This window comes from Rhynchophorus ferrugineus, unplaced genomic scaffold (genome assembly GCF_030347505.1).
Source record: "Rhynchophorus ferrugineus isolate W39M unplaced genomic scaffold, kcgeb_rfMv2 rfM1, whole genome shotgun sequence".
In the NCBI taxonomy this organism is placed as follows: Eukaryota; Metazoa; Arthropoda; class Insecta; order Coleoptera; family Curculionidae; genus Rhynchophorus; species Rhynchophorus ferrugineus.
The window spans coordinates 34607160-34625712 of record NW_027472580.1 but is presented as its reverse complement, the minus strand read 5'-3'; the positions used below and the strand labels follow the sequence as shown (position 1 = coordinate 34625712).

Below are 18553 nucleotides of genomic sequence, written 5' to 3'. Positions count from 1 at the left end.
TATGAGTAGGTCTATGGTTGAGAAATTATCTATGCGCACTAGAGTATGATATACAGGTTTATATATTTTTCTTTCGACTTTTCATAAATTTTTTTCGACTCATAGTCGTCTATAGAGTATAGACAATCTTTAATCATAAAACTCAACAGTATGTATAATCAGACATTAGTGAAGATATAGGTCACCTCAAATATTGTTCTTTAATAATACTCCGAGAACTCATTATTACTCGAAACATAGTTAAATGATATATTTTTATTTAGGATTTATAACTTTTTATTTCTCATGACCAGTGCTTTTTCACTCTTTTGTATAGTAAATAATAAAATTAATTTTTATATATTCTTATTATATATATGGTACATATTCACTGATGTCTGATACGGGTCATTTTAATTCTGTGTAAGTTGCGTTGCTTGGGAAGATATTTGAAATTTTAAATAAACATAATAATTAATTCATATATTGAACAAAGTATATGAACGATAATGGATTGTTTTTAGCAGTACTATATTCCTTCTTTAAACTGATTTTATTGTCTTTTTTTTCTGAAATATTGGATGATCAATGTTAGTCCACTATTTTTCAGCTCGCGAAGTCTATAAACAAGTCAAAATTATTACAATCTGCATCTCTAAATTTGTTCCTCAACTATGCCTTAATTATAATGTTTTTAATTGTAATTGTTACTTTTAATTGTCCACTTTCAAGTCCATAGGCTTAATAGTGAGGCCCATGCAAAATATTAGATTTTTTCATTAAGAAATCATTATAGCCTTAATGATTAGAGTCAAACAATTCTTTACCTACCCTACATATGTGATATACCGCAAATGGAAAATATCACGATGGATGCATTTACTGATAACACTTCGATTCTTGATGTCGATGACAATAGCGACCTACACCTGGAAAATCAAAATTGACGAAAGAAAATCTGTCCTTTTGCAGTTCAAGTATAATTACACCGTACAATAATCAATAACAATAAATAATATAATTCCATATAGCAACAACGCTAACTATCTCGAAATCAATCTTTATGTAAAACTTCGCTGAAAGAAACGTAACGCTGTAAAGAATATGAGGAAAGAAATGGAGTTCAAATATAGAAAAAGTATTGGTTAATTGGAAAAAATCAAATTTATCAATACATAACAAATTGTTATTATATAAGTGGGTATTGAAACATAAACATTCGAAATTCAATTATTGGGATGTTTATGCATATCTAAAATATATGATATATAAATATGGGGATGATACATAAAATACAAGTTTTCCAGAACAAAGTTCTAAGAAGTATTGTAGATGCACCCAGATACTATAGGACTGATTACTTATACCGAGACGTTCAGATACCGTTTGTCACTCAGAAAATTAAGAGAATTGCAAGGAAGCATGCAGACAGATTCCATTCTCATGTCAATATCAAAGTTATACAACTCTTGGATAATACCAGAACAAGATAGAGACTCAAAATAATCAAACCATTTGATCTTGTGGAGCGTAGTATAGTGAGGTGCATTTAATAGAAAAACAGTAGTTTTTAACCTATGTTTAAGTTATCATGAAGACAAATTGTAGGTTAGTCGGAAACGACTAGTAACAAAGTAATAAATAAATGAAATAAAAATAAGAGCATTTATGAATCTGCAAATATTTTACCTGAAAGCACTATAAAGCACTTTTCCCCAAAAATAATTTAAGGTGCTAATTATAACCCTACTATTTTATTGTGGATTTTGCCTGAACAGATAAAATATTTCAATTTGAGAACTTACACAAGGGACACCTAAATAACAAAGATGAACTTGTAAATATTAGCGTTGTTTACCACCAAACCAAAAGAAATATTCGCATCCTCGTCATCATTTCGCTATTATTACGACGTATACACACGTCACGACCCCTTTTGGTACATCGTTTCGTTTTTAATTTGCTGGAAATGTACGTTCGGCGAGCACGACATTGCCGTCGACGTTTTGGAACGCGCGTTCCCGTTTTACACAAAAAGGGATGATTTTTAATTGCTGCGGATCACGATATCTGGGTTCGTATCGCGATTCCGACATGTTCTCTCCCGATAACGCCGTTGTTGAACAATGTCAGACGTTTAACGTGCTCTGCCCGATTTTTTAAACGCTTTATTTATATTATTGTTGCCAAGCCGAAAGAGCCCGCACGACATGTATGAATTAACGTTTGTAACAAGCTTGTGTAATAGCGTTTTAATTTATTTAATTCATATTCTCATCCGACGCATCATCGGGCTTTACCTTGTTAATGTCAACACTTTCGCTTCTCATTGATATAATCATTTAGTTGATATTTTATTGTCTAATAGATGTATTATATACTCACAGATAGAAAATGTATAATACCTGTATATCAGTTTGGGTTTATGAGCAAGCATTCAACAATTGATCACGTATATAGAATGACAGACATTATTAGAGAAGCTTAAGAAAAGAAGTTCCTGGACCTAGCACAAGTTTCCGATACATCTTGGCATAAATAACTCATGCGTAAACTCGACAAAGTGATACCGAAGCAATACGTTAAATTCTTAAACTCCTATATCTTAGCCAGGACGTTTAAAGTTAACACGTTCTGACAAGCTAGCGCGTAATGTGAAGCGTTCACTGGACGCCAGTTACGCTCCAGTGCGATATATAGGCGGTGGTCTTTCTAAGCTTTGTATTCGGTTCGGCATTAGCCATATGCCCATACAGTGGTTTCGATTTTTCCTTTTTAATTCATATGCATTACATAATTGCATATGGCGGGAAAAAATATCGATATATCGTCCTAAAAGTGGAAAAATAGATATGAAACGTGTCCTAACTTTACAATAAATATTCAGGCAATCGTATTAGAATTTAGGACTTTCGTTTGACTGTCATAAAAAATTTTAAAGGCTCCGTCCAAACCTACTTCCAGAGCGGTTGTCAACGAACATGTTTTGAAAATACGAGAGGAGAAGAAAGCAGGAAAGGTTATAAGATAGCAATGTAAAAATTGTGATTTACAAAAACATTAAAAGACACTATTTATGTATACATTGCATGTCCTGGATATCCTGATTACTGTTTAGACTGCTCCAAAATTATGTTATGGTGTATTAAATTATATTTTCTAATCAACAACGTATTTTCCTATTCTGTCTATTCTATCTACAATAGTGAAGAGGTAACTAGAAAATTGCAAGTAATAATATAATAAAGTGGACCCCGACATGGAGAATAAAAGTCAACGGAAGTAAGTTCGTGAATATTTAATTCACCATTAACAAAATTCATGTTCATATTCCAATAAATATTGGATGGATGAATCTTGATGCAAAATTTTGTTGGAAGGAGAGCATCAAAAATATAAAAAAAAACTGGAATTAAAATACAAAAAAAAATTATGTTATTTGATATATAATCTTATATATAAAAATGAATCGCAAAATATGTTCCTAAGCGCATAACTCAACAACGCCTGGACCAATTTGGCCAAATCTTTTTTTAAAATGTTCGTTGAAGTTCAGGGATGGTTTTTACGGCGAGAAAAATTAGAATTATTGCTGGAAAAACCCTAAAAATAGCCCTTTTTGTTTGAATTTGTTTCGTGTATCAGTTGACAATTCATCTGTCATCTGTCAAAAGTCATCTGTAACAGACAACTTTTTTTTTTTAAATTTGATATGACTTGAACTCAAATCCTTTTAATCCGTACGAATTGTTTTATTTATTTAAAATTTTTTATTTGTTTAAAATTTAATTCAAATTTTAAATAAATAAAACAATTCGTACGGCTTAAAAGGATTTGAGTTCAAGTCATATCAAATTTAAAAAAAAAAGTTGTCTGTTACAGATGACTTTTGACAGATGACAGATGAATTGTCAAGTGATACACGAAACAAATTCGTATATCGTGTTTTGTGCAGAGTGTTTAGTTAGTTAGTGTTTGTTTAGTTCGTGATTAGTGAAAAAATAATTTATATTTGATATGCCTCCTATAAGACGAAGCAATTTAGGTAGAAGAACCAGAAATGCTATAAACCAAGCTAATTACCGATCTAATCGTACTGCACAAGAACGTGACGACGGAAATGAACGTGAAAGAATTCGGATATCACAAACGCGTGAAGCGCGAGCGCGACATTCAACTAATAATCGCGCAAGTTTGAATCCAGCTGCTTTCAGTTACGATGTGTCAATTGACTACAGTAACTACCAATGTGTTGTTATTGGTTCTATGAACTTGGTTTGCTCACACTGTAAGGCATTAAAATACAAAAACGAAGCCAATGGATTGTGTTGCGCAAATGGTAAAGTGAAATTGATACAATTGGATCCACCACCAGAACCATTGTACTCATTGGTTTCAGGAATAGGAACAGATTCTATACACTTTTTGACACATATTCAACAATATAACAATTGCTTTCAAATGACTTCATTTGGGGCAACAAATGCAGTTCGGGAAAATTTTATGCCAACTTTCAAGGTATGTATTATAGCAGTTACTCATAATTATTTTAGCGAACAAAATTTTCTGTCACCAAAGTTAAGATGTGTTACTAATCTTCAATTTCTTAATAATTACGAAATATATCACTTAGTCATCATATTATATGGTGATTCAGTTTCAGTGACACTTTTATTATATTTTATATTTGATAGATATTAGTTAAAACTAAATATATACTTTTTAAGATCAAATATTATTTAAGTTTGATCATTGACAATCCATTAATTTATACCACACCATAATATTTTTTTTTATTTACAGATACAAGGGCAAATATATCACAGAGCAGGTTCACTGTTACCAGTGTCAGATAGCGACAACAAATTCCTGCAAATTTATTTTATGGGCAATTCACCACAAGAAATTGATCTGCGTTGTGCACATAACAATTTAGTAAAAAGGTCTATTGTAGAACAATTACAAACTTTATTTCATCAACACAATCAATTGATTATATTGTTTAAAACTGCCCTGGATCTGATGCCATCCGATAATCACAAAATTGTAATCAGAGCTGATAAAACACCTGCAGGTCAACATACAAGACGTTTTAATGCACCAACTATTGATGAAGTTGCTATCGTTGTAGTTGGAGAAAACTTGGAATCCCGTGATATTGTTTTACATCGTCGGAATTTTCAATTACAACCTATAAAGGAAACACACCGCTCATATGATGCACTGCAATATCCCATTATATTTTGGCAAGGTGAAGATGGCTACGATTTATCAATAAAAATGATAAATCCCATTACAGGTAACTAAAATATTAGTTTAGCTATGGCGATAATATCTCAGTCACTATATTATGTATTTTAATTTTATATTTGAATGTTATTAAAACAAAATCTGTTTACAGGTTCTGAAACCAACAAAAAAGTCAGTTCAATGAACTATTATTCATACCGCCTAATGATTCGGGAAAATGCAGATAATCACATATTGAAATGTCGGCGATTATATCACAAATATGTTGATGACATGTATGTTAAAATTGAAACGGAGAGATTAACATTCATCAGGTTGAATCAAACCAAACTCCGATCTGAAGAGTATATTCACCTTCGAGATGCGATTAATACTGATGGAAATGCACAGAATGTCGGTCGGATGACTATTCTTCCAGCAACATACATCGGAAGCCCTCGGCATATGCACGAATATGCTCAAGATGCCATGTCGTATGTTCGTCATTATGGTACAGCAGATTTGTTCATCACATTTACATGCAATCCGCAATGGATAGAAATTAAGCAGGAGTTATTACCTGGGAAATCATCCATTGATCGTCATGATATTACAGCCAGAGCCTTTAGACAAAAGTTGAAATCTTTAATGAATTTCATCGTAAAACATAATGTGTTTGGTGAGACACGCTGCTGGATGTATTCTGTGGAGTGGCAGAAACGAGGATTGCCACATGCACACATTTTGATTTGGTTGGTTGAAAAGATAAGGCCAAATGAAGTTGATGCAGTGATATCAGCTGAAATCCCTAATGTACAAGTAGATCCTGGATTGCATGAGGTAGTTATCAAAAACATGATACATGGTCCCTGTGGAACTCTTAATCAAAATTCACCGTGTATGATGGATGGTAAATGTTCAAAACGATATCCACGGACATTAATATCGGAAACAATTACTGGTAATGACGGTTATCCATTGTATCGTCGCAGATCGACAGCAGACAATGGAAAATCAACAATTGTCAAATTAAATTAACAAGATATTGAAATAGATAATCGTTGGATTGTTCCATATTCACCCATTTTATCAAAGACATTCAAAGCACACATCAACGTTGAATCTTGCCATTCAGTGAAATCGATTAAATACATTTGCAAATATGTAACCAAAGGGAGTGATATGGCTGTGATTGGAATTGGTGCAGGGAATTCTAATGATGAAGTTACCCAATACCAAATGGGCCGCTATGTCAGTAGTAATGAAGCAGTTTGGCGAATATTTTCTTTTCCTATTCATGAGAGACACCCTTCTGTTGTTCACTTAGCTGTGCATTTAGAAAATGGACAAAGAGTGTATTTTACAGCACAGAACGCAGTACAAAGAGCTGCTCAGCCACCATCTACTACATTAACCAGTTTTTTTGAGACATGCCAAAACGATGATTTCGCATAAACATTGCTATATTCTGAAATGCCAAAATATTATACCTGGAATCAATCCTCAAGGAGATTTATACGACGGAAACAAGGAAAACCAGTTCCAGGATATACAGATGTATATTCCACCGATGCGATTGGCCGGATTTATTCAGTACATCCAAGCAATGATGAATGTTTTTATTTACGACTGCTATTAGTCAATGTACGTGGCCCAACATCATTCCAACAGTTACGAACTGTTGATGGTGAATTGTGTGGATCCTACAGAGAAGCCTGTCAACGTTTGCAATTGCTTGAAAATGACGCTCATTGGGATCAAACTCTCAATGATGCTGTAATATCATCACACACTCATCAAATACGAACATTGTTTTCTATAATCATATCTACATGCTTCCCATCAAACCCAATTGATTTGTGGATGAAGTACAAAGATTATATGTGTGATGATATTTTGTATCAAATACGGAATAGAATGGGAAATCCAAATATACAAATCAGTGAAGAAATTTACAATGAAGCATTGATTTCAAATGAGGACATGTGCTTGATAATGTCAAACAAACTATTAATTCAATTAGGCCTGACCGCGCCCAATCGTCCAATGCATGACACTTTTAACCAAGAGTTGCATCGAGAAAGACTGTATGATCTCAACGCTTTGAAAGAATAAATTCAAACAAATCTTCCACTGTTAAATGAACAACAGAAGTATGTATTTGAAACTCTTATGAAAGTAACAAATGATGAAACTGGAGGGATTTATTTCTTAGATGCACCTGGTGGTACAGGAAAAACTTTTTTTATTTCATTAATATTAGCAACAATTCGCTCACAAAATAAAATTGCACTTGCACTCGCTTCGTCGGGAATCGCAGCAACTTTGCTTGAAGGTGGTCGAACAGCCCATTCAGCACTAAAATTGCCATTAAATATGCAAAGCAATGAAACTCCAACCTGCAACGTTTCGAAGAACTCTGCAATGGCAAAGGTTTTGCAGCAATGTAAATTGATTGTTTGGGATGAATGCACGATGGCACATAAAAAATCTTTGGAGGCTTTAGACAGAACCTTAAAAGATCTACGTAGCAATAATAACCGATTTGGTGGTGCAATGATTTTATTAGCAGGAGATTTTCGTCAAACATTGCCAGTGATTCCACGATCAACGCCAGCTGATGAACTCAATGCATGTCTAAAGTCCTCCAATTTGTGGAAACATGTCAAAGTACTTCATTTAAGCAAGAATATGCGTGTCGAGTTGCAAAATGACCAATCTGGAAACATATTCTCTAAACAACTCATTGACATTGGTAATGGCAAATTTCCTATAGACATGTTGACGGCTTGCTTTTGCTATGACTATAAACAAGTCCCAGGGGCAATCATTAAGTGTTTGTGGTATTAATCTAGAAAACCCATGTTTCTCACATGGTCAATTGTATGTTGCCTGTTCCCGTGTTGGAAAACCATCAGATTTGTTTATCTATGCGCCAGGTAATCAAACAAAAAGCATCGTATACCACAAAGCAATATAATGATAATAATAATAATAATTATGATTCACATGATTAACAGTAAAGCGATTACTTACTTTTCAATCCTTATATATGTTTTATTTAATTATTTTTTATTCACAACGCCCTATCACCAGGGTGATGGTTCTGTTCAGGAGAATTTTTTAAAATACGTAGGCACAAAAACTGCCACATTACAAATCTTTTTGACAGGACGAAGTCTGTCGGGTCAGCTAGTATATAATAAATTACCCCTGTGTAAGTAGATATTAGAACTTATATAGACTTAAGGAATACCGTTATGTTCTACGAGAAATAATATCAACATAATACAAGAATTTCAAAATAAAATCCTGTTAAGTATTGTAGTTGCACCCCGATGCTACAGAAACAATTACAAAGACACCTTCGAATTTCAACTCTCACAGATAAAATTAAGATTCTACATTCATGAGGAAAGACTCTCCTGCCATGTAAACATCCAAGTGCTGCAACTCTTGGACAATACTGAACGAGGACACAGGCTCAAGAGAAAAAATCAATTTTATTGCTGCTTTATATATATTTTAATTTTTCATAAGGAATTGAATATGTCACTTTCACATTGAATTTTTTCAGTACAACATAGACGAGTACTATCACAGCCAATACCGATAAGTCCATCAGATCTCATAATCTGACGTACTCCAACCCAATTTCTTTAACCAATACTACAGTACCCAGTACCTCCAGCCATTCCCATTATTATCTAATATGTATATATAATGTAAGCTATATATACATGTTATATGTGGTATGATATCATGGTAGTATCCAGTCGCTTCTAAAGCCAGCGAGATGAGATAACATTAATTAAATAAATTTAAACTAATATATTTGGAATGATTATAGGGTAAAAGGCATATTCCGTTAGTTTTTTTTACCTTATATAAAGATTCAATCAATATTAACAATTTTTCAGGAGAATGTTTATGAGGTTTATAAACAAATATATTTTCTCTGAGATTTGCCTGAAACCAAAACAAAAATATATTCGTAAGAGCATCAACAAAGCGCAAAAACCTCATTTTAATATTTTAGTATATACCGAAAATAGGTCGAAAGTAATACATTGAAACTAAATTTGCTTAAGAATACGATAATTTTGCTTTACATTAGGTATATAATTGATTTTATTTTTGTCCTAGAATCACTTTATCGGAATAATATCAAACAAAACAAATTTCGCTGTTATTTTTCACGAGATACTTACAATTTCATTTATGTATAATTATCTGTTTTTATAATTTATTCTAATAAATTTCATTTCACCATTTCATTCAATTATGGCCTATATTATCTAATATAATTCACCTAAAATAATTCGGAAAACGCATATAACGACCGATAGAATGAGAATGAGATAAAGTTACGCATATTTGCAATATATATTTGTTTAGAAAAGAATCATTATAAATCGATTAAAAATAGATCACTGAAATGCTCTCTAATTTTGACAAAATAAAGCTAAATATATGAAATACATGTGATGATAGTATAATGGTTAATCTATATTAATACCATTTAATCACTTTTTAATTAGTTCTGTTCTGTAATTGAAATTAGGTTATCAATACATCAAATGCTCTATTATCAGCGTCTAGTCATCAGCATCAATATTGACGTGTGATTGTTCGATGCAATACGCCTTAGGCCTCTGTATATAAATGTGTTAATTATTACTGCTAGACTGTTGTTAGTAATAATATCAGGTTGTGAATGGAGTTGTATTGTCAGTCTTGATTGGTATCGAAAATAAACAGGGATACAATCTGCTCTAATTAAACCAGGTAGTGTAAAGTAACATACATAATTGTATGTTTTTTTTTCTGTTAATTAAGAAATATTAAGGCTTTGCTTTGTTTTAATTTTTCCTTTATTACCAGAGTATAGTTTTTCAACTGTATTAGATTAATCTTGTAGTTAATAATATAGGATTTCTCATGAATGACCAATTATTACAATAAATGCTTAAGTTAAAATATTTGTAGTTATAACATATAATTATAAATTGCAAATCTAATTCGTAAACCTGAAGGAAAAACAAAAATTAATGATTGTTAGAACCGATTTTGTAGAATCGATTTGGTGAAGGTGTTTAGGCAATTAAAACACGGGATTCAACTGAGTCACTCTCTATTTATTTCTACAAACATCTCGGTCAAAGGCCCAACACTGAATGAATCAATATGGCGGGATCTTCATCCTGTCCGGATGACATTAGTACGAGCATGCGCCGTAGCGTTTATTATAATTTACAGGAAACTACTTTAATATCGGCTATGCAACCATGTATACATGATGACGTCGGATGTAGGCGCACCAACCCAATTATTTATATATCCAACATTCGGCCATCCTAACTTCGCAGCGTCCTCGCTCTTGGAATATTGTAGTTGGTGGTTTTGGTCTTTCTATAATGAAACATACTCTTTACTATATGATCTTTAAAAATGTCTTACCTTGATGATTTCTTCCTTCATCGTTTCATTTTATACCTTCCTTGCGGTTTGTTTTATAGCTTCTGTGAAGTCAATTTTATACTTTTTGGCTGAACTGCAGTCAATGCCTTCGGTGAGGTTCAACTGCTAGACTCCATTTTAACTTCTCTGAATGGCCTGGTGCATTATGTGGTTCTTCTTCTGCTATTTTTCTAACGAACCTTATAATTTATATCCTTGTGCATTTGATATTTAGAATATACTACATCCAACAGTAGTCTAAACTATTTACTTGAAATAATTACTTTGTCAATTTTCACATTGTTTAATAACTTTGCACTTTTATATTCTCAAGTTCTACTTCGCTCCCGAAAACTGTATTTCTTGTTTCGTTTTTGTTTTCCAACTAAATATCATTTTAATTACATTTACTGCAATATTTTATAACATTTTGAAACTATAACCAATAAAACTACCCAACATGATATTATTATGTGTGATATTATTTCTTGAAGTACACATGTATGTATATTAATATCAATTCATTCAATTATTCCAAGACACTTAGCTACTCGTTCTTTAGGATAGCCTTGAGATTTTTCAGTGAATTGCCGGCTTGGCGGCGCAGTGGTAAAGGCGATAGGACGGTCCCCCTACTGTTACGATAGGCGCGGGTTTGAATCCTGCTGGGGCATGGTCGTAAATTTATCTTTGTGGTTGTTTAAAATTCATGATTGTCCTAGGCAAGAGTGTAAAATCCGACAAGGGAAATGATCCCAGCCACGCCAGTAACCAGGCTGGGTAAGACCGGATGTCTTCTGGGATGATTTCTAAAGTTGGTCACTCGTCAGTCGATAGGCTTAATGCCGAAGACCGTCGTTCAGAACCCACGTTAACCTGCAGGTCCAGTCCAGATAAACCCATAATTGTTAAAAGGAGACTTTAAAATATATTTAAAAAAATAGGGACATAACGTTGTTAAGTCTTCGTTAAGTATGAACATAACGATTCCCATAGGCTTGTAGATTTGAATCAAGAATAGATATGTTATATTTCGGTTGGCATATTTCAAGAAATCTTCAAATTTTTTATTTTCCAATACCTTTTGATCCATATGTCATACGTATATATATTTGAAATCGAATTTTAATTTCGACACTTTTTATTATTTTTCGAAATCCTGCAATCTTCAAATACTTTTCGGGTTTCCGCCACATATTTATTGATTCATTGATCTTATTATTAATATTTATATGTTTTTATTGGTTATTATAGGTTATGTAAGTTATCTTATTTTCTATTATCGTTTTTGTTGCAGATCTTCTATTCTTTTTGTAATATTCAATTCAAATGACTTAATGTTGAAGTAAGATCATTAGAGAGTCTAATGAGAGAGCTAAATTTCGTCACTTAAAGGTGCGGAGTTCCCATCTTGTTGAAATGGTGATCTTGGCACAAGAAATCTATAATTTCAGGTAACAAATCGCAAAATCGCTTCAGGAATTTACCTCTGCTTAACTATCTGATATCTGTATGCAGTGTCCTTCATCGAGCTGCAGTTGAAAGAGGCCGACTTGTTGGTCGCACCTGGTATATATTACTTAATACGTGGCGAAGTTATGATATCATTGTTAAAGATAAAACGTGTATTTAGAGCAACTGGAATATGTCAAACTATAATACTCTTGTAGCGACCGCTACGGCCCTTTAGGCCACCACGCATTCACCTACATCAATGTCTAAAGTTGCCAACGCTGGTGGATTGGTACCAAGCGGTTCCCGGCTATAAAAGACCACCATGACGTCTCGCTCTCTTTTCTTTTCTACAGTTTTAATAACATCACTCAACCACCTTATGGTGATGCATCTCTTAAGATCACGTAATGCTTGCATTACGTCTCCATGCCTTCGTGTTTCACGTAAAACATGTGTAACCCTACTACAATATTATTTTTCTACTTCTCCATGTTTTTCTATTTTTTGTTGCCATCCTGCTAAATTTTGTTCCAAATATTCTTCAACCTCAACAACAGCAAATATACAACCAATTAAGAAAAAATCTGGGGGTAGCATCATATTTGGTACCAGTTTCGGATCAAAATTTAAATTTGGTGGATTTGAATAGGTTTGATATATTTGATTGCCCATTTAGTTCATTGCTGTAAAGTTTCCCAGAATAATGTCAGTTAACCATTGTACATTTACAACTCGTATGCCTCATTTTTTGACATGATTATATTTTTTACCATCTGGTTATGCGCATATTAACAACGTACTATGTTTAGAAAAGTATGTTGTAGATTTTGCACCAGTATATCGTATCATTTGTTTCACATTTTATGCAGGAGTTATATCAAGATAAATTTGGAGTAAATGCGACGCAGTCCAATTTGGTAATACTTGTTTAGTTTTAGTAACACCTTGTATATTCTTTTCTTTTCCCTACCCCCTTGTAACAGTACCACTTCCACAGCGCCACCGTACTTCCTTTACCTTAACCTAATATTCTGTCCATTCTCCCGTCGACCACATGTGTCATTTAATATCGCAATAAACAAGTTTTTATTCAACCATGAATGAATGATGAATTCCTTCCACAAAATAGTAGTGAGTGTTCGGACAAACAATCGCATCGACAGCGATACATTCCGACCGACCGACCAAACGAACATTTCTACACTATTATTTAAATAAATAAAAATACATTAGTTAGGACGAAAGAAGCCCAGAATCCATTGTCTCATGACTGGTATTTACGAATGACAATGATAGTTTGAATCAATCAAAAACAATTAAAATATTCTACTTAAGAAGCGTTAAAATTAATTACCGTGCTTATTATAGGGATCAATTTCATCTAATCTATATGCAATTCAGCATGGAATGAGCGAATTTAAGTGGTTGTAATTTGATTGTTATGATATTAATTAATATATTCCGGGGCGGTCAATTAGTAAACATTGTCATGTCCGCTTCCTCAATAAATTATCTAAACCAAACCCTCCCCGAGATGTCGTAAATAAGGGTCCAAGTTGACCGCAATGAATCCGTCAAGATGACCGGTATTAATTCCATCAACATCAGGTAGTGGCCGTCACACGGTCGGGGAAGGAACGGGATCCGCACGACGCGACATGTTTATGGCAACACGCAAACACGCGGCGCGGGTACAACCGGGAGGCAGGAGGCAATCTGCGGCCGAGGCCCTCCTTGATCTATGTGCGTGTGTCAGGTGTCGTCCGCGGCGGTGCAACGACCACTGATTTATCGAATCGTCGAGTTTGGAGCGATATTATATGAAAATAGCATTTGCCCAAATGAAATTCGGCGTCCGAAACAGAAACGATTTCGCTCGACGCTCGCCTCGAAACGTTTCTATCCCGGAATTTTATCGTATTTTCTTCCTCTCCCCCGCCCCCCTGTATTTCCATCCCTCTCGTTCGCGTTCACAAGGATGGCGTTGGCGTAACGGCTTTTATGTCCGCCACTTGTAAGAATTGTAAATTCATCTGCACCTTATCTCTTGGTAACACAGTTGCACGGGCTGCAGTCCAAGCAGTAGCGGCGGCAATTCGTCTCCATTCTGCCGGATTTGCACAGGGAGATATTTACCGTTTAGTGTCGTTTATTACCGAGACTGTTTACGAGCGTCAAACAGCTACGGTGAAGCGTATTGGCTGGAACTTGATTCTTTGGCTGTAGCTTTTTTTATTTTTACGGGAACAATTTGTTTTTTTGCTATTGTTTACTATTATTTTGCTACTAATATTACTTACAAGATCAAATGCAGAAACAAACAGATCAACAAGTTTAGATCACCGTATCACACTCAATCACCAGTCTTTTTTATCGTTATTTATCATTAATCTTCTACGAGGGTGAAGAGGTATTCATTAACCTCTAAGAATTATTTAGACGTACCTTAAACCCAAAACTAACACACATCAGTTTCTGGTTACATACATTTAAATATAGGAACGAAAAACGGTTTTAATATTATGCCTATAAATTAGTTTTAAAGGATTTATTTTAATTTCAATATTTCTTGTGAAAAATTAGTACGATTCCCCAAGAATCGATGCGTCGATCGATCGATCTCCCAAGAACGATGTGTGTTTCGAGGCTATCTACGAATCGACGATGATCGAAGTGCTGCTGAGACAGGTCACACACTCATATGAGGGAACAAGTAGTAATCAGAAGGAACACTGTCTGAAGAATACGGCGGATGGAGTAACCCTTCTCATTTCAATGTTTCCAAATTTTCACTGGCTTGGCAACATGTGGTCGAGTATTGTCATGCTGAAAAATAACACTGTTGTGTATTTGATCATATTCCGGTTGATAGCGATCCCCATTGATGGTTTCATCGAATAATGCTTTAAATTTTTTTTGACTGTCCAGAACGCTCTTTGTCTTCAGTGCCAAAATCGTCAATAATTATATAAACAAACACCCATTGTTGTGGCTTGATCGGCAGAATACAAGATAAAATATTTTCAAGATAAAATGTCTTGCAATTTAATAATATATTTGAATCCCTGATATTCAAACCAACAGAAATGTTGGCACTAAATATTTGAACTACTTATATGGTTGCTTGAAAATCTTTTCAAGTTTTTTTTAACACTAAAATGTACAGGTCCTCCAAATTGGAATTACTCGGTTCTCTCGAGTTTATAACACTTATTATTTATACACTTGATATGGCAAAACAATTGTTTAAAAATTACAGGACACATACATATAATTGCAACTACTAATTGACTATCTAATAATTTTGTTCTTAATAGTTTTCTTGAAGCCCAGCACTTCTAGAGTTTTATGTACTTCTAGTAATGTACAGTTTCAGACACTACACTTTTGACATATATAGCTAACTATACAGGTAAAAAGAGTTTTTGTCTCTTCAACCTTCGATTAAGATGTTGTCAAGTAATTAGTTACAGTACTAGGGCGTATTTATACTCATGCAATCACACTTGGTGCTTTTCGCAAAGTTGTTTGTTTAACCGTAGGTACCATTTTTTTGTTTGGTAACATTATATAAAACGGCTTTTTGTCAAATTGTACCTGCTGAACACAAAAACTTAAACGGATTTTTTGTAACACGTGCCATTTTAAAGTAATGATAAGCTAAGGTACTATAAATAAATAAAGGCAGCAGGAAGACTTTAAATCATATTTATTTATTTATATTATTAATTTTATATAGTTATAGTAATATATATTTACAAACTGACACTGATCAAAATAGTGGACAATAGAAAAATGAAAAATGAAAAAAATATATTATGAAGGAAAATGGATAAATATTAACTTTTGCTCCTGTGAACAGCAGAATCCTCTTCCATTACAAACTAGCAGTCATCTGCTAACTTTTTAGCATTCCCTCTTCCTTGATAATGCTGTTCTATCTGTTTTATATCTTGGTCAAAGCGGCCACCTTGTTCGTCACACATCATTTCAAGATTAGAGGGACAAAATTAAAATGGGAATGCAAAAAATGTATTGTAAGGACATTTTGCACTTCATCGTTTTAAATTTTTGTAACATGTCCAAAAACTAAAAACACGACATTTTCTCAGCTTTAAAAATGCCTTAAAATCCATGGATTACTTTCTTTTAGATAACCTAACTCTTTCGCGGTAAGGTTATCATCGGTTTCATTGTTTTTTATCAGTTTTTTTTTATTTGTATGCCAATAAAAATGTTTTCATGCGTTTCTTTTAAAACCACTGAATATGTAATAGACATGGAAGGATATCGGCTGGTATTGTGGAGTAATACAGCTTTTAAGCTTAAATAGTATTCACACTATTACTGTCACTTTTGACGTGTTAGATAACCTAATCTATAGACAATGTTTTTAACAATAGAATATTGTTAAATATTGGAAAAATTGTATCACACAGTGTAATTAGCTTCAACATTTGTTTATCCAGTAATAGTACAGTTCGACGAAATGTCTTGTTAGGTATTAGCATTCTTTTTCCATTTAAGCTTGACATTTAGTAGTTTAGTATGCGCCTACGGAATTACAAAGGCCAAATGTCATGGTAGTGAATTTGATTTATTATATAATTTTGACTATTGTCTCACCTTATTTTTTTCATTTGCATTTATACTTAACTGTTTCGAAAATATATTGCACTAGCATCAAGGGAGTTGTAATTTCATCCCAATATTTCTTAATTAAAATATCTACAAATCATACGCGTGCTTTATTTTGGTAATTCTCTGTTCGATAACGAACCCATCCCCTTGACAATTTCGTCATGATACATCGTCACTAAACGTTTTAGTTCTGTCACATTAACCAAAATATATCGCGCCTAATGCTTTTAATTAAAGGGCCTTATTGTGTGCTCTTTTGTTAATAGCGCCGACTGCATAATAGAACGAACCACCCCGTTCACCCCCTTGAAAGACTACCGCGCAGAGCAGTCGATCGTTGAGAGAATATGACTGTAATAAAAAGATCTCATTCCCGGAGGACAACTCCTAATATAGAGACAATGCATCCAATCGACTACGCATTCGTCTCTAGCTCATGAGCAATTTATCTTTTATTATAACGCCAACTGGCAAAAGTCACCCCGCTACCCTTTAACCCGTCCTGCGTCAGCGTTTTTCGATGCACACACCCTCGCTGGCATTTTCTCACCCCTTTGCCTCTGAGCCCCCTGCGTCTGAGTAATGTGCATTTCTGTTTTCGTTTAGGGCCGGCCATGTTGGTCCATTAATCAGGAACGTAAAGAAGTGTGACTTTTTTGAAAGTTTGCTGTCGGGGGTGGCTGTGTGATATGGGCCCGTGATGTTCGCCCTGGGAGGCAGCGGGTGAAAGGTTAGGATTGCTTTTAATTCATTCTGTATTGTGACAGCACTGTTAATTAGTAGGTGGATATTGATGATGGTGGTTATTCTCGACCAGATGTTCGCCCCGTTTTGTGCTTATTGGAAGTTCACGTACCAAATAATAGATGCTATTTTGTATTCCTTCTGTACGCTACGTTAATTACGCTTGAATTAATTTGTATCTCCTTCCTCTTTATTACTTTATTATATTATTATAGTTTATTTTTTTAAGTGTATAATCTATTTGATATTTTTTATTGCTAAGCAGAATTAATAGTATCTTGCCGTCTTGGTGAGAAACAAAGAGAACAGGAAAGAAGTTTTTTAAGTGTATTGACAGTGGATATACAACAACGAAGATTTAGCCACTTTCAAAATTAAGTTCTAGCACCAAATCTTGAACATTTCTTAAACATGCTAGTAATGATTACAAATATTATTAAAAATACTATTGGTAAGGCATTGATTATTGATATCTTGAGAAACCAAAATACTCGATGTCGATTTACACATCATGTGTTATTTGAAAAATTATTACAAAATAGTTTTACAAATTACTAAAAATTGAGCCTAGGTTTGTCAACCAGTTCTTCTCACCATTTAGGAATTTCAAAAGACCGATGTATCTTTTATGGCTATCCACAATTGATCCATTCTTTTTGTATCTCCATAAGAAGTGAAGCGCTGCTAAAACAGGTCACGACTCATATATCTGAGCAAGTAGTAATCAGGAGGAGGGAGGTCTGGAGAGCACGGCGGTTGAGGTAGTACTTTCTATTTTAATGTTTCCAAGTATGTTTTCACCGGTTTTGCAACATGTGGCCAAGCGTTGTCGTGCTGAAGAATAACTTTGTTGTCTCTTTGTTGGTATTTTTGGTATCTTTATAAGAAATAAATTGTTGAATTATTGTGTCTTTGCTCGTATTCCAGCCGTTTTTTTACAGTGCTCAAAGGTATTAATAGTAGTTATAATTTTATTGTAGGCCTTTAAAAACTTAATTCTTTTTAAGGCAATATCTGGATGTTCCATTAAAGCTCTCGGAGGGTT

General features: G+C 33.9%; 2 protein-coding genes across 3 annotated transcripts in view; both read left to right on the top strand.

Annotated features, from left to right (window-relative positions):
• Sema2a (Semaphorin 2a) overlaps window positions 1-18553 on the top strand; it is a 1190156-nt gene that overhangs the window by 670053 nt on the left and 501550 nt on the right. The gene's annotated exons all lie outside the window — the stretch shown is intronic.
• Window positions 4783-6380, top strand: LOC143196360 (uncharacterized). The gene is made up of 2 exons (XM_076404027.1): window positions 4783-5278; window positions 5381-6380. Exons 1-2 carry the CDS (start codon window positions 4864-4866, stop codon window positions 6244-6246), a joined length of 1281 nt encoding a protein of 426 aa, XP_076260142.1. The 5' UTR covers window positions 4783-4863; the 3' UTR covers window positions 6247-6380.